Source organism: Saccopteryx bilineata, chromosome 7 (assembly GCF_036850765.1).
Source record: "Saccopteryx bilineata isolate mSacBil1 chromosome 7, mSacBil1_pri_phased_curated, whole genome shotgun sequence".
Classification (NCBI taxonomy): Eukaryota; Metazoa; Chordata; class Mammalia; order Chiroptera; family Emballonuridae; genus Saccopteryx; species Saccopteryx bilineata.
The window spans coordinates 41,043,480-41,063,494 of NC_089496.1; the positions used below are offsets into that span (position 1 = coordinate 41,043,480).

General features: G+C 45.3%; 1 protein-coding gene across 3 annotated transcripts in view; it reads right to left on the reverse strand.

The window, feature by feature from the left end:
- The window catches only part of RAPGEF5 (Rap guanine nucleotide exchange factor 5), a 225,046-nt gene that overhangs the window by 167,100 nt on the left and 37,931 nt on the right, over positions 1 to 20,015 (reverse strand). For all 3 annotated transcript variants that reach the window (XM_066239513.1, XM_066239511.1, XM_066239514.1), the window contains exons 2-5: positions 16,650 to 16,700; positions 14,103 to 14,209; positions 9,143 to 9,264; positions 7,082 to 7,250 (exon numbers count right to left, since the gene is read on the reverse strand). In XM_066239513.1, the coding sequence (XP_066095610.1) occupies positions 7,082 to 7,250; positions 9,143 to 9,264; positions 14,103 to 14,209; positions 16,650 to 16,700 (449 nt within the window). The remainder of the gene's footprint in view (positions 1 to 7,081; positions 7,251 to 9,142; positions 9,265 to 14,102; positions 14,210 to 16,649; positions 16,701 to 20,015) is intronic.

Below are 20,015 nucleotides of genomic sequence, written 5' to 3' on the forward strand. Positions count from 1 at the left end.
GGCGGGGGTGGGAGTCAATTGTTGTCAAGGTGACTGTTCAGCGCCTATCATTTAGTTGGACCTCTCAACCCAGGCTTTCCACACTTTGTAGCCTGTTTTTGCAGGGAAGAAGAGGCACTAGTCTCTGCTTACGACTAGTGTAGTATAGACCTTAATATCTGCCAAGTCCTTCTTGTTAGCGTTTATCCCTGAATATGGAGGCTCTATCAATCAGAAGTTGCCCCCGCCCCTTTAGCGAGAGGCACTAAAAAATATCACGCCTCTTGTCTTGGATCGCTGAACTGAGAGAGATCTTATCAATTAGAACCGAGGGTGCGCAGATTTTATGGGTTAAGCTAATTTCAGTGATTGGGTCGCAATTGTGTTTCTGAAGGTATTTTAGGCTGCCTGCGCGCGCCCCTCCCCCAACGCTTGATTGTTAGCTTGAATGGCTGGTGAGGTGCCCCGCCCACGGAGAGAATCTCCCAAGCCTCTCCCGCTCGCCCCGCCGCTGGCGGCTGGACCGCACCAGGCGCAGGATAATGGAGCCCCCTGGGTGCGCGGGCCAGCAGGGTGCCCTGGGCGCGTGGAATGCCCAAGGCACGCGTGCGAATGGGGCACTCCGGGCACCGGTGGCCGGCGACCCCCACTCGCAGTGTGCGGGCCGCTGGGAACGTCAGCGGTTCTCAACCGGACCGGGCGCGCGAGCGGTGGCTCGTGGCGGCCGCTCGCGGTGGCGGTTCACGGGGGCTCGCGGCAGCTCGCGGTGGCGGTTCGCGGGGGTTCGCGGCAGCTCGCGGGGGCTCGCGGCGGCTTGCGGTTCCCAAGTATATGGGCTGACTCACCGCAGGCGCACTCCCTGGCGGCTTGAATGAGCCTCGCTGCGGTAGCTTCCTCCACACCCTCGTCTCTCAGATTCAAGTGATAACAGTCCTTTCGCTATCAGTTTGTGTGGAACTCCGGAATGCTCCGAGGATAAATTTTTCTGTTTCTAGTTGATAAATTTGTTGTGATTTAGGGGAGAGCTGTCGGACGCGCTTCTCACGGCGCCATTTTAAGAATGAGTTATATTGGTCTGTCTTCTTTTCCTGAACTTTGTCATAACAACATGGGCCTCACGAACAGCCTTATATTATTTACATATTGTCATATTCTTTACAGAGCCAAGCAAAGTACTTTACCCCTGATGATGAGTAAACGCCTGTTAAGTCAGAGTGTTGGTGACAAGTGGTTGTCTTTTCCCTAGACCCTCTGTTCTCTGCTCCTTTTCTTCACCTAATAATTAGGAGGAGCAAATTCAATTACCTAGAAAATTATACCTTCCAGATAGAAATGCTTATGAAGCTAAATTTATGGAATTTTCAGAAGTCGCCAAGTGGTGACGGGTACCATGCTTGATAAAATCCTTGTTATATTATAATATTAGCCTGGCTTCGTTACAGAGTATTTTCAGACTTAAGATTTCATTAACATTCACATTTCCTGTCACTGCACAGAGAGAGCTCTTTTTGTTAAGAGTAACTTTATCAAACAGTAGTTCTCAACCTTGGTCTGTATGAGCCTCACCTTTAGAACTTTACCAAAAATCCTGATACCTATGCACAATTTTCTATGCCAGTCATGATTCAGTAGGTCTCATGGTATACCTCTTTATTTCTTAAAGCTGTCGCGGCTGAGGGCCACTGACAGGGTCATTTCCAACTCCACCTGCTGCCTTCAGTTCACATTGCTGCAGCCTGTCCCTTTGGCAAGTCAGGCAACCTGCCTTTGGCTCAGTTCCCTCACCTGAAAAACCCGAACAACAGTAACTTCAAACTGTTGTATTAAGTGAGTCGTTATATGTAATAATGCTCAGAACAGTGCCTTATATACAGCATGTGCCACATAAGTGTTAACTATAAATATTATTGTTATTCTTGTTTTTATTGTTGTCACTGCCAGGGAAGCTTAGGTAAAATGATAAAGTCAGTTGTTCCCCATTTTTAAAGTAGGGAAACTCCTTGAACATAGATACAGACCACAGACCCATATACTCCACGTGTTGACTGAGCACAGGCATGACAAAAATGTTACTCTTACTTCAAGCCGCAAACTATTTCATTTCAGCAGTATCTATACGCAGCTAGGTCATTCTCCTTATTCAGTGTAAAGATAAGGCTTGGCTTCCCTATGGATTTGCAGACTCTCAAAATCAGTCTGAGCCTTGCTTCCCACCCCTCTCACGCCCGAGTTCTGCTGGGGGCGGCCGGCTGTGCCAGGCACATGACGCGCCTTATCCTGCCTCCCCACCGCTCCCCACCGCTCCATCTCCCGCGGGGGCCCTTCGGCTTCTCCACCTGGTGCAGGGAGTCAAGAATGCTATGAAATCTATCTTAACCCACTGGACCGAGCATTCCCTAGAGCTGGTTAGTGAGGAATCTGAATGGCAGCAACGCCAACCAATTACGTACACCGCTCAATAACAGTAACAAAAAGAACAGGTACGATTTTTTAAAAAATCAGTTAGAATCAGGAAAAGTCAGGCTGAGACGCAGTGGGAGGGCGCCGTTCGGCAGAGGCCACGTGGCTGGATGCGGTGCGTGCGGACCCTCAGGAGTGTGAGCGACGCCAGCAGGCATCCAGGGCGGCAGGTCAGCGGGGCAGGACCACCAGGCACTGACCCCACTTCCACCAGCCCCCCCCCTCGACGGCAGGTACAACGGAGCACCTCAAGGTCACCTCGGGGTCACTAGGAAACTGGCTGCCCATCCCTGAGGCAACATCAACGGGGATTGGACAGGGCTTCCTGCGCCAGGGCCCAGGGCCCAGAGCAAGCACCATACACCCACAGGCTGTGTTGTTGAGGAGCAGGGAGAGCGCGCAGAGACTGAGCCTTTTCACTAGAATATGCCGAACAGCTAACCAGAGGGACCATTATGCTTATTGGATTGGAAAGATTCTATTGGAGGACGCTCAAAACGGGGGTGAGGGGTGGGGGGGCTCTCTTCCTTCCTTCCGGCTGTCCACCAGGAGGGAGGCTTTTGTGGAGAGCAAACTGAAGACTGCTCAGGGAAAAATGAGCAGCTTCGTTTTTCTTTGTACATGTCTGAGTGAGGTGTGAGTTTAATTTTAGCAATTCCTTATGGGTCCTTTAAAAACAGCGTCCATGTTAACTGTCCTATGATGGGAAGAATTTAGTTTTACATATACAAGGTTCACAGTCTCGGAGCTCAGAGCACCCCGACGACACCCACCTACAAAGGTCGCTGAGCTGAAATAGTGAAGCTCCTTCCCAGTGTAAATTCTCAAATGTGTCGGCGCCAGCATTAGAGAGAAACGTCCTATTAGTCCTGAGGGAATTATTAGGCTGCAACTTCCCTGCACGATTCCTTCAGCATTCCTCCCCTCCCCCCACCAAAAAATAAATAAAAAGAGCTAGAAAAAAGTACATTCGTGGTAACTTGGTTTGGCTTTCGGTTTGAATGAGATGCCATGTCTGCTATTTCCTCCCCAAGAGATAATAATACCCTGACAACCAGTTCACTCACTTCTCTCAACTGCTCAGTTTGGGTGTAAAAGTTATTTTGTACAGAGGAGGAATTGCGTTGCCTTAAATCAGCCGAGAGACCTGCAGCAGCTCCATTTTCCATCCCGCTTTAATCATTTTTTAAAGTGGAAGGAAAAAAATCCACTTTTCTTTTTAAAAATAACATTTGTATAGAAGAAGTTGTGTTTTACATAGAGACATTAAGTGGTTCCCTCACACAGTTTCAAAGAGATTTAGAGAGAAGACAGAAAATTAGAGAGGCCTAAAGGAGAACTGCCCAGGCAGACCTTAACTGCCTTCAAATATCAAAAAGGTTATTATTAGAAGGACCACACGACTGGGTTTTCAGCTCATGAGTGGTCAGCCTAAGTGAACGAATCAAGTGGGCGTTAGAGGGCATTTCAGTAGAATGGATAAAAATAATGAGTAACGTAGCAGAATGGATATGACTAAGAGTGACAGGAGATGGAAAAAGGTTTTGATACAGACAGCAAGAACAGTAAGTTACTAAAAGTAAGTTACTACATAGACTGGAGACATTGTGGAAGTTTTGCAGTCAACGCAGGACTTGAGCTCCCCCTGGAGGGGTGGGCAGAATGTGACTCCACAGGAGAGAGGCAGAGGAAAGATCAGAGTTCCCTATGGGTGTGGGAAGGGGTGGAGGGAATGGAGATCACTCGATTAGAGCAGGAGTTAGGACAGGATCATATGCATCCAATCACAGGGAGGGCTGTGGCAACTGAAAGGGGACAATGTCCCTGGGAATCTTTTTCTCTGACTATAGTTTATTCTAAGTCTGGATAACCTAAACCTTGCCTTTCCAAAATATGGCCCAAAGACTCTACCATAGCTAAGACATTTGCTTATAGCTCTACTATAGAAAATACATATGTTCTGTCTCTCCAGAAAAGACTTGCAGTGTTTCAGTAGTTTTATCTTTGTATAGTTAGTACTTACAATACATGAAACAGACAGATCTATAGCTTCCCAATGACCAAATTCTCCCAGAGGAATTACTACTCCCAAATGTGCATGTTCATGCTGACAGGAAAAAAATATTGCTGGCCCTGGCCAGTTGGGTCAGTGGTAGAGCACTGGCCCGGCATGTGGATGTCCTGGGTTCGACTCCTGGTCAGGGCACACAGGAGAAGCGACCATCTGCTTCTCCACCCCTTCCCTTCTCATTTCTCTTTCTCTCTCTCTTCCCCTCCCGCAGCTATGGCTCGATTGGAGCAAGTTGGCCCCGGGTGCTGAGGATAGCTCTATGACCTCTGCACCCTCTGCCTCAGGTGCTAAAAAAAAGCTCAGTTGCTGATGAGCAACAGAGTAACGGCCCCAGATAGGCAGAGCATCACCTCATAGAGGGGCTTCTGGGTGGAACCCAGTCAGGGCAATAGTGGGACTCTGTCTCTAACTTAATAAAAAAAGATGGCTGATAAATAAGGCACGCTACAGTGATTCCCAACTCTAGAGGCATGACATTTGTGTTGAGATCAGTGTGACAAAAGACTAAAAATTGAATATGTAACCTGGGATAATTATTAAGACTCAAATTTTTAAAACATTTTTAGGACGTAGGATAGGCTTAGGACTTCCCTACATACAAGGTCCCCTCCCTCCCTGGCACATCGATCCGCTCTCCCAGAGGAGGGGGAAGGATTGGAGCTGTAGCGTGAGCACTGTTGGCTCACAAGCTGGTGTCAGCGGCCTCGAGGGTATGCGGGTGGGAACGCACACTGCTCCATCTTGTGACCGGGACAGGAAATGGTTAAGAGCTGCCAGAGCGCCAGAGCCAAAGCAATTCACTGCCACCTCTAGCTTCAAAAGCACACCACTCCTCCTTAGAAAGCTTATTCAGGTTTATTGAAATGCTCCTTGACTTTTCTCAGGAAGCTTCTGACCTACAGTAAAAGCATATCACACTAAAGAACATTTTTCGTGGGGAATTATATTTGAATTCTGCTTTGCCATCACAACGTCCTCTATAAACAGTGGTGGTGAATTCATAACCATTTCAGAGTCAGCCTCACAGTCTTTTAGCTTCCATTTAGAACACCTCAGAAAGGGAAGCTGGAATGACCCCCCCCCCATAACTCCTAGGAACCTGAGAACAGGTATTAAAAGCATGGGCATTAGAGTTAGACAGACAAGCATCCAAACCCTAAACTCTCCACTCGCCACCTGTGTGACCCTGGACAGGGTAGCCAGCTTCTGTGCTTCAGTTTCCTCACTCACAAAATAGGAAAAATAGTAGCGGCTGTCTTACAGAAGTCAACCGAAGATGGAATAATGAATATAGCGCATTTAGCATAGTTCCCGATATAAAATGCGTTCTCTACAATCAACCTTTCCATTAGCACTATCTGATTAGTATTCTGGACATCACCCCCCCTACTTTTTTTTTGTATTTTTCCAAAGTTAGAAGCGGGGAGGCAGTTAGACTCCCACATGCGCTCGTCCAGGATCCACGCAGCACGCCCACCAGGGGGTGATGCTCGGCCCATCTGGGCTGTTGCTCCGTTGTGGCCTGAGCCACTCTAGTGCCTGAGGTGGAGCCATGGAGCCATCCTGAGTGCCAGGCCAACTTTTGCTCCCATGGAGCTTTGGCTGCGGGAAGGGAAGAGAGAGATAGAGAGAAAGGGGGGGGGGGATGGAGAAACAGGCGGGCGCTTCTCCTGTGTGCCCTGACTGGGAATTGAACCTGGGACTTCCACACCGGGATGACAGTTTAATGCTAAGCCAAATGGCCAGGGCTATTTTTCTAAAAGCTTTATTAACTGTTCAGTATTAATTGTCATTTTTAGATAAGGGTATATCTTAACTTTATTACAGTTTAGGTGTTTCTCTCTGAACCTTCTTCCCTACCCAGGAGATGAAGGTAATACTACTTGCCCTGGTAACCTTATCGAACTGAAAGAGTCAATGACATGAGAACCTATTCTGAGAATTAAATACATAAAATTATTAACTGAGATTTTTAACCTGCAATGCACTATACTGAAGTATGCTTGTCACCAATGGATAAACAAAGGCATGTCAGAATCACCTTATCATGACAAGGGTTTCCCAAACCTCCTCTAATGAGTTCATTCTAATTCATTTTAATCACACAGTGATTCAGTATTTTCATGTGATAATGACTCATGTATTTAAATTTGCCAAATGTTACTTCTAGATTATTTTCAGAAATGTCTGTTGAGCTCTCTTCTTGGGAAAGTCACAACTTGGGTAGTGAATAAGATATGAGTTATTATTTTATCCTCAACTCAAGCCAAATCATGTCTCTTCCTAATTTAGATCATCTACTCATATAGCAATAATTAAATCAGGCGCAGCGTGGTATGCCTGGCAAGGCACGGGCTTCTGGGATTTGAATCCTAGTTCAGTCATTTATTAGCTGAGTTCATTTTAAGCAATTTGCTTTACCTTCCTGAACTGGCATCTGAGACGCGGGAAGAGAACTACCACCTTGTAAGGGAAACGGTCATCTTAACGAGCAAAGCGGAGTCCTTAGACACAGTCAGTGTTCTTAAAGTGAGAGCAACTTCACAGCAGAACAGAACAGCACCGACTTACAGTTCGCAGAGGCCGTCTCTGGTGGGCACGAGAGGCACCAGCTGCAGCAGGAGGCGGACGCCGTTCTGCCATTCTTCTTCTCTTTCAAATTCACAGTACAAGTAGCTGCATTCATCAGACGAAAACTGATAGAAAACGTAGGTATCCTGAAAGTACAAATGCTGGTCCACTGTTGGAAAGAAAAAAAAGGCGCAGGTTGGTTTTTTTAAACTATATTATTTAGAGAGTCTTCAACCAAATACCAAATTGAAAGCACTACTAATCATTAGGAGAAGATAGGGGTAGGACTAAAATAATCCATTCTAAATCCACTCATGCTCACAATCCCAGTGAATTAACAAGGATTTACTGACCAATCTGTTTTTATTACCGGAAGCCTTGACTAGCAGAATTGCATATATATTTTATCATTTTTCTGTTTGGGGGACAGGTGAAGTCTCTAGTAATTCAGAGATAGAGGGGAGACATTTTTTTAGTGTCCCAAAGCAAACTAACATATGGAATTCCTTTAGCGGCACACGGATACAACCCGACCGCAAGGTTTAGACCAGCGGTTCTCAGCCAGGGCTACAGTGCCGCCCAGGAAGCATTTGGCAACGGCTGCAGACACTTTTGGTTGTCGCTGCTGGGGCTTGGGGTTGGGGCAGGGCTATTGGCACCTGGTGTATAGAAGAAAGAGATGCTATTGCACTTCTATAATGTACAGGACAGTCCCCTCTAACTAAGAATGATCTAGCCCAAAATGTCAACACTGCCAAGGTTGGGAAATAACCATTTTAAAGGAATCAGAACTACAGACTTTTAAAAAAAATACTAACACAAAATGTTTTGTTGAGGTCCTGGCCGGTTGACTCAGTGGTAGAGCGTCGGCCTGGCGTGTGGGGCACCCGGGTTCGATTCCCAGCCAGGGCACACAGGAGAAGCGCCCGTTTGCTTCTCCACCCCTCCCTCCTTCCTCTCTGTCTCTCTCTTCCCCTCCTGCAGCCAAGGCTCCATTGGAGCAAAGATGGCCCGGGCGCTGGGGATGGCTCCTTGGCCTCTGCCCCAGGCGCTAGAGTGGCTCTGGTTGGGCAGAGCGACACCCTGAAGGGGCAGAGCGTCGCCCCTGGTGGGCGTGCCAGGTGGATATCGGTCGGGCGCGCATGTGAGAGTCTGTCTGACTGTCTCTCCCTGTTTCCAGCTTCAGAAAAATACAAAAAACAAACAAACAAACAAAAAACCAAAAATGTTTTGTTGAACCTCACAAGTAAGCTGATAAAATTTCCCTGAGGCAGCTAACTCTTTTCTAAATAAGAATATCATGTGCCTGTATTATTAACTCACTAAGATTATACCCACACCCCCATCTGTCCTGCTCTTCCATGATGAGACACGGAGATGCCTTTCTGAGCCTTGCTATGTTCTCTGGCTCTCAATATTTATCACCTATAGAAAAAGGAGGCTTCACAGTGACCAACTAGCACCTGTGTGATAGAGCTAAAGAAAAAATCCAGATAACTTTACTTCTGTTCTTCAATTCCCTGGGCTCAGTTAAAAGAAATATCTGTTGTCTTTTTAGTTTCTAGGTAACATCAATTTTCTGTTCTGTTTAAACAGCTAATTTCCATAGGTCATATCTCTGCTCATGATTACTTAGTCAATCAAAATGCCATACACATTCCATTCATAAAATCAGCTTCTGATGATAATTCTAAGTACAGCAAGATAAATCACACCTTTAGGGAAACCAAAAATGTCACTGATTTAAAAAAAAATGGTGAGTAGAATTTTGAGTAGAGAAGGAAGAGGGTAAAGAAAAGACTCTTATAGGTAGATGTCTATGAATCAGCAGGTACCTAATCATTTTTACAAAAAGTGTGAGAGAAATAACAATCAAAAGATGACCTGTCCATAAAAAAATATGACCTGCCGCTTTTACTTATAAAATAGAGAGAATGTAAATATTTACCTGCAGAAACAATTTCCATCCACATTGTAACATCCTCTGGAAAATCAAATATATTTTGGTCTGGTAGCTTAAGAAAATAATGCTTCTGTGCCTTCAAAACATGTAACACTCACCTGACGACATAATTCCCATGTCCAGTAGGAGCTGCCAGACCCCTATGGCCATAGATCTGCACTGGACGAAAGGACAGTGTTCCAGAAGCCAGTCAACCAGTTCTGACCCAACACAGCTTCTCCTGGACAAAAACAAAGCCATTCACATAAGACCCGGCTGCCTCTCAATTGCCCAAAAAATGGATACTGAAGACCATCCCTCTCAGGGGCTTGCTTTTTAAACAAGTGACTCAATAATAAATGACGTGTACCTCTTCTTCATTACTCCTTCATATTTCAGCTCAACTCTCACTTCCTTGGAGAAACTTGGAACCAAATTCTCTTATACTTTTTCTTCAAGTCACCTAATATTTAATAACGATAACATCTTTCTGAATTAATAACTACTTTCTTCAACTAAGAATAATTTTCACCTGACCTGTGGTGGTGCAGTGGATAAAGCATTGACCTGGAAATGCTGAGGTCGCTGATTCAAAACCCTGCACTTGCCTGGTCAAGGCACATATGGAAGTCGATGCTTCCTGCTCCTTCCCCCTCTCCCTTTCTCTCTCTCTCTCTCTCTCACTCTCACTCTCACTCTCACTCTCTCTCCTCTCTAAAATGAAAAAAAAAAAGAATAATTTTCAGGAGAACAAGAACTGTGTATAACTCACTATTAAGCAACAACTGGGACAGTCCAGGTACACAGTAAGTTCTCAGAACACATGAATTTGAATAAACAAACCAAAATAAATTTAGCAGTCCTTTATACAAAGATAATGCTTCTGTCTTGGTAAGACAAGTACCTCAAGTTGGATGTGCTAAACTTCGGTTCAACTATTTCTATTTACAGCTTTTTATCTAGTTTCTTTAATAAGAACAAAATAACTCCAGGAAGGTTAGGCAAAGTCAGTAACACGGTAAGTGGTGTAGGATCTTGTTTGCTACTTTTCAGAAATGAAACCCTAAAACAAGGGTCCCCAAACTATGGCCCACGGGCCGCATGCGGCCCCCTGCGGCCATTTATCCGCCCCCGCCGCACTTCCGGAAGGGGCACCTCTTTCATTGGTGGTCAGGGAGAGGAGCACTGTATGTGGTGGCCCTCCAACAGTCTGAGGGACAGTGAACTGGCCCCTTGTGTAAAAAGTTTGGGGACCCCTGCCCTAAAATTTGTCTCAAAGAACAATAAATTTTACGGTGAATCCTTTTAATATGATCTAAGCAATCTAGCTAAGCAATCTCGATCCTAAAACCCATAAACCCAGATGTCTGTGAAGGATTCCACTAACCACATACACACAGAATATTTTCTATAATTTGTCTTAAAATATACAACTATAGTCAAAGACACTACCAATCTTAACATAAGAAGCATCTTCATGCCTACTTTTCCATCTTTATCAACCTGTGATAAAAAAACAAAAGAAGAAACATTTCTGAAATATGTTTTTTTATTTGCAGAAATTTCATTGAAGCCTACTCTTCTGTATGAGAAATGGTCCCCATGGTGTTTTAAAAAGATGTATCATGTAAGGCCCTGGCCGGTTGGCTCAGTGGTAGAGCGTCAGCCTGGCGTGCAGAAGTCCCAGGTTCGATTCCCGGCCAGGGCACACAGGAGAAGCACCCTTCTGCTTCTCCACCCCTCCCCCTCTCCTTCCTCTCTGTCTCTCTCTCTCTTCCCCTCCCGCAGCCAAGGCTCCATTGGAGCAAAAGATGGCCCGGGCTCTGGGGATGGCTCCTTGGCCTCTGCCCCAGGCGCTAGAGTGGCTCTGGTCGCAACAGAGCGATGCCCCGGATGGGCAGAGCATCACCCCCTGGTGGGCGTGCCGGGTAGATCCTGGTCGGGAGGATCCCGGTCGGGCGCGTGCGGGAGTCTGTCTGACTGCCTCCCCGTTTCCAGCTTCAGAAAAATACAAAAAAAAAAAAAAAAAAAAGTTAAAAAAAAAAGATGTATTATGTAAATGGCTATGTTTATTCTATATTTGGTATTTAAGGACCAAAAGAGGTCAATTTTATTTCCTGAAACAGTAAAGTATTGCCTCTCTCTTGTGATTGGTATAAGCACAAATACCTAGAAACCACAGAGTAACCAACAATATGAAGAAACATCACGAGATGCTACAATTTCTAGAGTAAAGAAAATATAATGTGGTATACTTTTCTGCTGGGACATCTGATCAAATATTCTAGCTTTCAATAATGCATCATTTATTTTTGGTACAATGTCACTGTTTGTAAAATACTCTAACACAATTAAGGCAATATCAGACATGTTTAATTGCAGGTTAGCATTAAGATACTAAAAAAGATTAACAGTCAAATGAATGGATTTTTTAAAAAACAAAATGAGGAAACAGATCACAACAAAACAGGCAATTAGACCAAAATTAACTTCTCATTCAATAGGACACCGTTCATGTTAAAAGCTCAAAGTGATAATTAATTCCTCAACACCTCTGTCAATTAGCCAGCATCTTCTAACTAATTGCTCACAGCACAGTTATCATGTGGATTGTATCATCTTTAATTCTATTCTTGGAACAATGCAGCTCTTTCAGCCTACTCTATGGAAAATGAAAGGACACAATGAAACATTTACTGAATAAACTAAATTGCCAAATTGCAAAAGGTGGCTAGGCAGATGGGTGTGCATGTTTGTTTACAGGTGATGGGGAAGAAATATCTCAGACCCGGGCCAGGTGTCGCCTGTGACCACAAATCCCCGACCCCCCAGCTCTACCTTGTCATTGGCTGGGGTTCACTGTTTGGGGGGCAGGGCTGAGTCAGTATGCTACTGGTACTGCCATGACAACTAATTAACAACGAGGTGAGCTAGCTCTGTTTTTAACTCATACTCCCCTGACTTCTGACCGGGCTCGTAACTATCCAGCTGAAACACCTAAATCCACAGAGAGGAAGGAAGCAGAGAGAGTTGGAAGGGAGCAATCCTAATACGGACAGAAGTCTTGACTCCCAGTGTATTTTGAGTCTTGTACTGAATCCAGAAACTGTTCCAAGGACATGTAGACCCAAACGCAGTAGCATACCAGGTAGGGACACTGTGATATGGAGGTGATTAGCTACAAGGCCCCTGTGAATGCAATAACAAAGCATAATTTTAACAATCTCTGGAGTGGAACATCTAGTATCTCTCGTCTTCCTTCTGCCTCTGGGTACATTTTTTAGTGATTAATTCATGGTTGTGCAGACACAACCTTAATCTTGAATAGAAACGGGGGGATGGCATTCAGAGTCCAGTTTTGAAAGTAATTCTCAGATGGGGCATGGGAAACACTTTACCTACATTCACTACCAGACACTGGAGAATGATCCATGCCGGGCCATCTCTGTCTTTATACCCCGAGTATTAAGCAGTCCTTAGAGTATATAAGAAAGGAGGTCCTGGCCTGACCACTGGGTATCTGAAATAGCCACACCTCTGCTCTCTCTCCATTCTATTCCTGCTGGTATGCTCTAACGCGGATGGATGGTTCTCGCCCAGGAACCTGACTAATGTGTATCTCTCAGCTTTTTTTTCAATCCATATCTACAGGGATGACACAGAAACCAAACAGAGCAACGACAGACGTTGCACAGAGCCTTATGTGGTAGCTAAAGTGAATTCTATGAGCTCGCTCACGACCAAACCCAACAACTTATACAGTTTTTGCTTAAAAAAAAAAGGAAAAAAACCAGACATGTCTAAATTTAGTTAAAGAAATGCCCTTTATTCTGGGAAATTTTCCCACTTTCTTGCTGTCACTTATTCTGAGCACTCTTCCTCTTCTTTACAAGTTTTACTACAATCTTGTTTCTGTAAGAAAGAATAACGGTAATAAATGATGGTTGTTTCTCCTTTTTGTAGTTTTCTTTTGGTATTATTTGGTGTGGCTTGATATCTTTACTTAAAATAAAATAATAAAAATATGAAAAAAATAACAAAGGTGAAAATTCACTGCTGTTTTATCTTTCAACTGCTCCAGAAAATGAAAACGTGCTCCAAACTCTCTAACTGACCCCTCTCTGAGTCTGGCTATATACTTTAAAACTGGCCACTACCAGCCCTGGCCGGTTGGCTCAGCGGTAGAGCGTCGGCCTGGTGTGCGGGGGACCCGGGTTCGATTCCTGGCCAGGGCACATAGGAGAAGCGCCCATTTGCTTCTCCACCCCCCCTCCTTCCTCTCTGTCTCTCTCTTCCCCTCCCGCAGCCAAGGCTCCATTGGAGCAAAGATGGCCCGGGTGCTGGGGATGGCTCCTTGGCCTCTGCCCCAGGCGCTAGAGTGGCTCTGGTCGTGGCAGAGCGAGGCCCTGGAGGGGCAGAGCATTGCCCCCTGGTGGGCAGAGCATCGCCCCTGGTGGGCGTGCCAGGTGGATCCCGGTCGGGCGCATGCGGGAGTCTGTCTGACTGTCTCTCTCCGTTTCCAGCTTCAGAAAAATACAAAAAAAAAAACCTGGCGACTACCACCCACCCACTCGAATGCCTCTGCCCTTGCTCACTAGCCAAGACAGAGAAGTGCCATCCCTGTGACAATCTGCCCCTCGCCCCCTTCACAGCCCCCCAGGAGGCTGCCCACCTCACCTGGCAAGGCGAGCAACACCTCCCTCAGCCCCTGAACCTCCAGACAGTGCTCTCCGAGCCTGGATGAGGCCCCCGACGAGGGGACCTACATTTATGGCCATGCCAGTGCAGCACACGCACAATAAAATTATTATAAAGTGCCCCATCTCAGAGAAAGCGGGGGCTCTCTCAGGAACCCATCCGCACGTGGGTATTCCAGACCCAAACTTCAGAACCAGGAGCCCAACTGGAAGTTTAAAGAAGAGATAAATCATGACCAGTATCCCAAAAGGCCACTTCAAACAAATTGACCACGCCCTCCTGCTACTGAGATAGCCTGTCTCTCTGCGGTCAAGGTTAATATTTTTAACACATTTTTTTTTCACAAGGAGAATTTTTGACAAGGTGTTGGAAACCTGGTACCTGTAAAACCCCTTGAGGTTCGCTCTGTCCTTTATCAGGTCAGCAGCCTGGACTATGATGATGTTCCTCAGCGCTCGTCCTGCACAAGAAGAATTCTCCCCGTAAATCTAAATGGAGAAAGCAAACAGCCACTGTAAGTATGGAACAATGATGCAACCATCTGTGAGCAAACTGCGAAAAACCATGACCAAATCCGTAAGCTTAAGACACTTGTGTATTTTATTTTACTTTTGTTATTGGTTCATTTATGCTATAAAGCTTTAATAACTCTTTTGCATATGCTAAACCGCTTTAACTGTAATTACAAATAATCTCCTTCTACACAAAGTTTTTAGTGTAAAATACCGACTGTTTTTAAAAACAGTATTTCTACCAATATAGCAAATCAAAGAACATTTTTATTACGCATCAACTCTGCCATATTGCTGACACACTCGTGTAAAGGTCTTAGAAGATGGGAAAGTAATTTTCTCCTAGCTGCTGGCCGACCGCCTTGCAGCAGGGCGCAACTCGAGAGCAGGCTGCTGTGGGCTTGGCTTTTAAGTTTCACTCAAAGGTAGAGTTCACAGTCAATGTCAAGAACCCTGGTCTCATCTACGTCACAATTCCACCTAGCAGATGAAAATCCCATTTTACTTCTTTCTTTCTTTTTTTTTCTTTTTTGGTATTTTTTTTCTGAAGCTGGAAACGGGGAGACAGTCAGATAGACTCCCGCATGCGCCCGACCGGGATCCACCCGGCACACCCACCAGGGGCGACACTCTGCCCACCAGGGGGCGATGCTCTGCCCCTCCGGGGCGTTGCTCTGTCCAACCAGAGCCACTCTAGCGCCTGGGGCAGAGGCCAAGGAGCCATCCCCAGCACCCGGGCCATCTTTGCTCCAATGGAGCCTTGGCTGCAGGAGGGGAAGAGAGAGACAGAGAGGAAGGAGGGGGGAGTAGAGAAGCAAATGGGCGCTTCTCCTATGTGCCCTGGCCAGGAATCGAACCCGGGTCCCCCGCACGCCAGGCCGACGCTCTACCGCTGAGTCAACCAGACAGGGCCATTTTACTTCTTTCTTTAGTCTTCTAATTTGCCCCCGTGAGTCTCTGATGAAGGAGAGTACTCCTCAGATCCAGAGGGGTGTATGTCCTTTACTACCACCTTCTGTCCCCGTGGGTGGCACCCTCTCCCAGAGTGTGAGGCGGCTGCACAGAGAAAGGAAGCCCAATGACCAGGAACCGCCTCCGTAAGTCAAGGCTCATGAGAATTACCACAGACAGGGCGCATGTGTGCACATCGGTTTCCTCGTTCCTTTCTGCACCTACCAAACTGTGCCCCTATCAGATATATACATATATCTTCTCTTGAAACAAACAAATTGATAACATGTTGGTTATAACTTGTCGGGGAACGATTCTACCCCTTTCTGATACTTCTTGAATTTTCCTGTTATCACCTCCTAAGCACAACCTTCCGAGAAAGTGAGGAGGACAGAAAATGATTTATTTTTAACATGTTAAAACTTAAAAAAAAAAAAACAAACTTGAACAAGTTGACGACAGGAACTATTACCGTAAGAGAGGTCCGAGTCAGCTGACACTTGATTAGTCCTGACATGCTGCCAATAACCAGTCACTTAGTCATTCTAAAAAGCATTTAATAAGTAGCTATCAAGCCTCAATCAAGATGCTGAAGATATAATAATGGAACAAGGCCAAAAGGTCTCTGTCCTCACGAAGCTCACAATCTCTTGTTGTTTTTTAAGAAATGCAACATTTTGTTGACTGATTCTTTAACACAACACAATAACGGCATCCTCATTTTTTCTTATCGGTTAGGATACAGCGAGATTCTTCTATCAAATAGCCATAAATACAAATAACTCCCTTGCCAGTTTTCAGTGTCAAACATCCACTATGTTTAAAATACATTGTTTCTGTACAGAAAATTGAAAATATTTGTATTACCATATTTCCCCATGTAGAAGATGCACCTTTTTTTAAAAAAATCTGGGGTCTAAAAACTGGGTGCATCTTATACAGTGGTTGTAGATTTTTTTTACTTGCATTTCCCGCTTTTTCGCGCTTGTTTTGAGCTCATCATTGACGACAGGAGTTCGTCATCAGACACAGATGAGGACAAGCTAATGGATGGGAGTTCTGACAGTGATGAGTTGTATGAATTTTATGATGAATAAAACTTGAGTTCAATAACTTTATGTAGCACATTTTTTTTCAAATTTTGTACCCCCAAATTAAGGTGCGTCTTATAAATGGGATCATCTTATATACGTGGAAATATGATATACATTAACTCTGCTATGTTGATAATGCATTCATTGAAGGACTTGGAAGAGGGGGAAATATTTTGTTTTCTCCTGTCTAGCGAACATCTTGAGCTATGACACAATTATCAGGACGTCTCGTCTTAACCTCGGCTGCGCATCCGCGGGCGAAGGGGGGTGGCATGGTCAGGAGTGAGGGAGGAGCTGTCACTAGAGAATTCTACACCAGGATCTATGAGCCACTGTTTCAGAAAATACAGTCAGAAAGAAAAGAATCGTACCTGGGAAGATGTATGTTCAAGGTATGGATTGGAAATTCTTCTCGAGAGTGCCTGTTTAAAAAAACAAAAATAAAATAAAACAGGAAAATATTAGAACAAAATAAAAATCATTGAACCATCATAGCACAATATATGCAACAGCGGAAGGCCCAGTAGTTAGCTGTCCTTGCCAGAAGATGAGCTTAAATCTCAAATCATGAGCCGTAGAAGATTAATGTCCTTCTTCTCACTCAACGTAAACCCCTGGCCAACATCCACGGCAACGGCAGAGAATAGGACACTTGAACCACTCCCGATCTGTACAGTACATGTTTAAAATGGCAACAGAAAGACCGGGACGGTTTTGCACTTGTCACTTCATTCTTCACGTGATTTTGACTCCAGGCTCCTGTCCTGCCCACGTCCACTGTCAACAGTCTCTCTCAGGCTTTCGTCCCTAGCACCTGCGGCTGTTTCAGCTTCGCAGTGGACCCCCTGCCTTCCAGTCATGCCCACGCAGGTCACCGCACAGACCTCAATTGCACAAATGTCTCTGAACTGTCCCCTCACCTTACAGCGGGCCTCGTATTGCTTAAGCGCATCAATCCAATCAATTCAATCGTGCTGCCCCCCACCTGCTCTTCTGGGCTCGCCACCGTCTGCCGCCAACAGGTTTTTAGTCTTCTCTTTCCAACTCCCCACCTGGCTTTGTGATTTTTCAAGGAGTCCTCATCAGAAGAACCTGCCACTCACACGCTGCCTCTGCTCACACCACCCTCCACCTTAGAAAGCCCTCCGTCTTCCCCGGTGCTTTCCTGAATGCCACCTGACGTCCAAGTCCCGGTCTGTGCGGTCGCCTCCTAGGTGACACTTCTCTGACCCACCCCAGTGCACTGGACTTTGTCCATCTTTGGAGCGCTTCATCTTTCTGACCGTTCACGAGGCAGTGCCCGGTGCTGGGCACGGTCAGCTGTCCGGCTGTGCGTGCATTTGGCCCCGCTAACCCACACGCCCCTGGAGAGTACCAGCAGGTACACCGCACTGCATTCACCACACTCTGCGCAATAGTGTTTATTTTTCTATCCATTTATTTATGGATACTTATAGCTCTATATCAAGTCAGTGAAGTAGGAGCTAATTTTTCCTACCTAACCATCCAGTAAGCAGCACCATCAGCCACAGATGCTTAAACACAACAGAAAATTATTATTATTTCCCAATTTCCCATTGCACCATAGGAAGGAGAACAGAGGAACTAACACTTACGGACCTTTCAACTGGTTTTAAAGGCTCCTTACACCTCTATTCCCTAGTTTGCTGTCTTTTCACATCCCATAGTCTTTGGTCTGGCGCCTCCATGTCTTAAACTTTGCCAAATATACAAAATATACCCTGTTAATCATCACCTCCCAGCATGTGAACCTTCTACCAAAATATAAGACAAAAATTCCCATTCTGTCCCTTGCCCACTCCACATGCCTCCCACATGACTTATCGTCTCATTAAACAAAAAGAGACATATAGACTCTTTACCCAAAAATGCCAGTTGATACACTCTGCTAAAGATTTGCAATGGCTTCAAAGAACGTGAAATGCATAAGGTAGACAGGCCATTTTTAATTCCCGTGAATAAAATAAAACACCCACCAACCCCTTCTGGTCTAGTCTACACACACTCCCAATTGGTTCTCCCTGGGCCTTCTGTCATCCGAGCCCTGGTAATGTATTCACTCACTGAAATACTGAACACTTGAAAATTTGCATATGCACCAGACTTATAATTTGAAGACGAATCACCATGATAAGTGACTCCCCCCCCCCCACCTCAACAGAGGCAGATTTAAAAATCAATATGGCAGGCCAGAACTGACAATCTTTATTACTCATCTAATTGCCTGACCCAGCTTAGAAAAGCAAATACTTTATATGATCTTGTTCAAAAGAGAGCATTTAGGTAGAAACAAGTCCTAAAGAACCGGGCAGGGGCCCTTTCACAAAAGAAAGCAAACCACTTCCTTTCGCTCTGTTGCCAACCTCAATCTGGCTGTCTCAGCACTAGTCTTACATTCACACAATTCCACTTCACTGAAACATCCCCCACCCTGGACGGCTTGGTTGAAAAGATTGGTAAGGTGAGTAAATAAAGCAATGGGATTCTTCCATGCTGTGGAAGATAGCGGTGTTAGATAAGCTAGGAGCCCACAGGGAATCGACAAGAGCAACATAACAAGAATTGCCTTTTACAGGACACAAAACCTAGATCTGTTGTCAGAAACTCCTGTGAAGCCCTCTCTTAACGGGGCCCAGGGGAGCTTTGTTTCATTAACGCTCTAGGCCGCTCTCAAACTCAGATGAGCCACAGGGCTCTCTCTGTAGAACTCTGTAAAGAACTGAACAGCAAGTGCCAAAGATTTCATGAAAGAACACGGAGGAATAGTCCATCCATTACCTCATTTCTAGGTATTGGGAAAGGAGTGTTGCATAATTTTATCAGGGGAGCACCACGGGCCAACTCACAGGAGCCTGAGCATCGCTGCCCTTAAATCACCTCACAAATTACATTTACCTGAAGGAGTATTATTAGAGAAGAACCCCCCTGAAAATGCACCTTTCTCCTTTTCAAATGCTTCCTCTAATTATACATACTCAGCTCCTTTCACCTCGTCTTTGAATCCCTTGGTTTTATTTCTCCTCTCAGTATGCCGGGGCTTCCTTGAATCACTCCAATGGCAATGAACTTCCATTCATTTCACAAATATTTGTGAAGCCCCCACTGAGCTCCATGCCAGGCACTGTGGGAGTCTACACAAACATACAAACGAACAAGGTAGCTGTTCATCCCTAATTTAGAAGTCCATTTACCAGAAGACACAGGATCAAAAGAACACGGTCATCCCATGAATTCTCTTTCTTGATCCCGATTTCCTATCAATTTCCTCTCTAATCTTGGGTGGCTGGTCCAATTGATGCAGGGTGCCCTGTTTTAAATGGCTCTCCCTGCCACGCCTCCTAAACACAATGCCCAGACAAGATAATGATTCTTTCCCCGCCTTCTCTTCCACTTCCTAGGATTACTTATGTTAGATGTAACGATTCTTTCATGGAAGACATACAAACATCATAGAGAGAAGACTGCTAACAACACAAATATAATTAGATTTTAATATAAATTTTATTTCTTCTCTTTTCCATTTTAATAAACCATGAAAAAAGGATTCCCTAAATGATTCTAGGCAAACCTCCTATTTTAAACACATATTAGAAAATTACAGCCTGACCAGGCAGTGGCACAGTGGATAGAGTGTCGGACTGGGATGCCGAGGACCCAGGTTCGAAACCCCGAGGTCGCCAGCTTGAGCGCGAGCTCATCTGGCTTGAGCAAAGCTC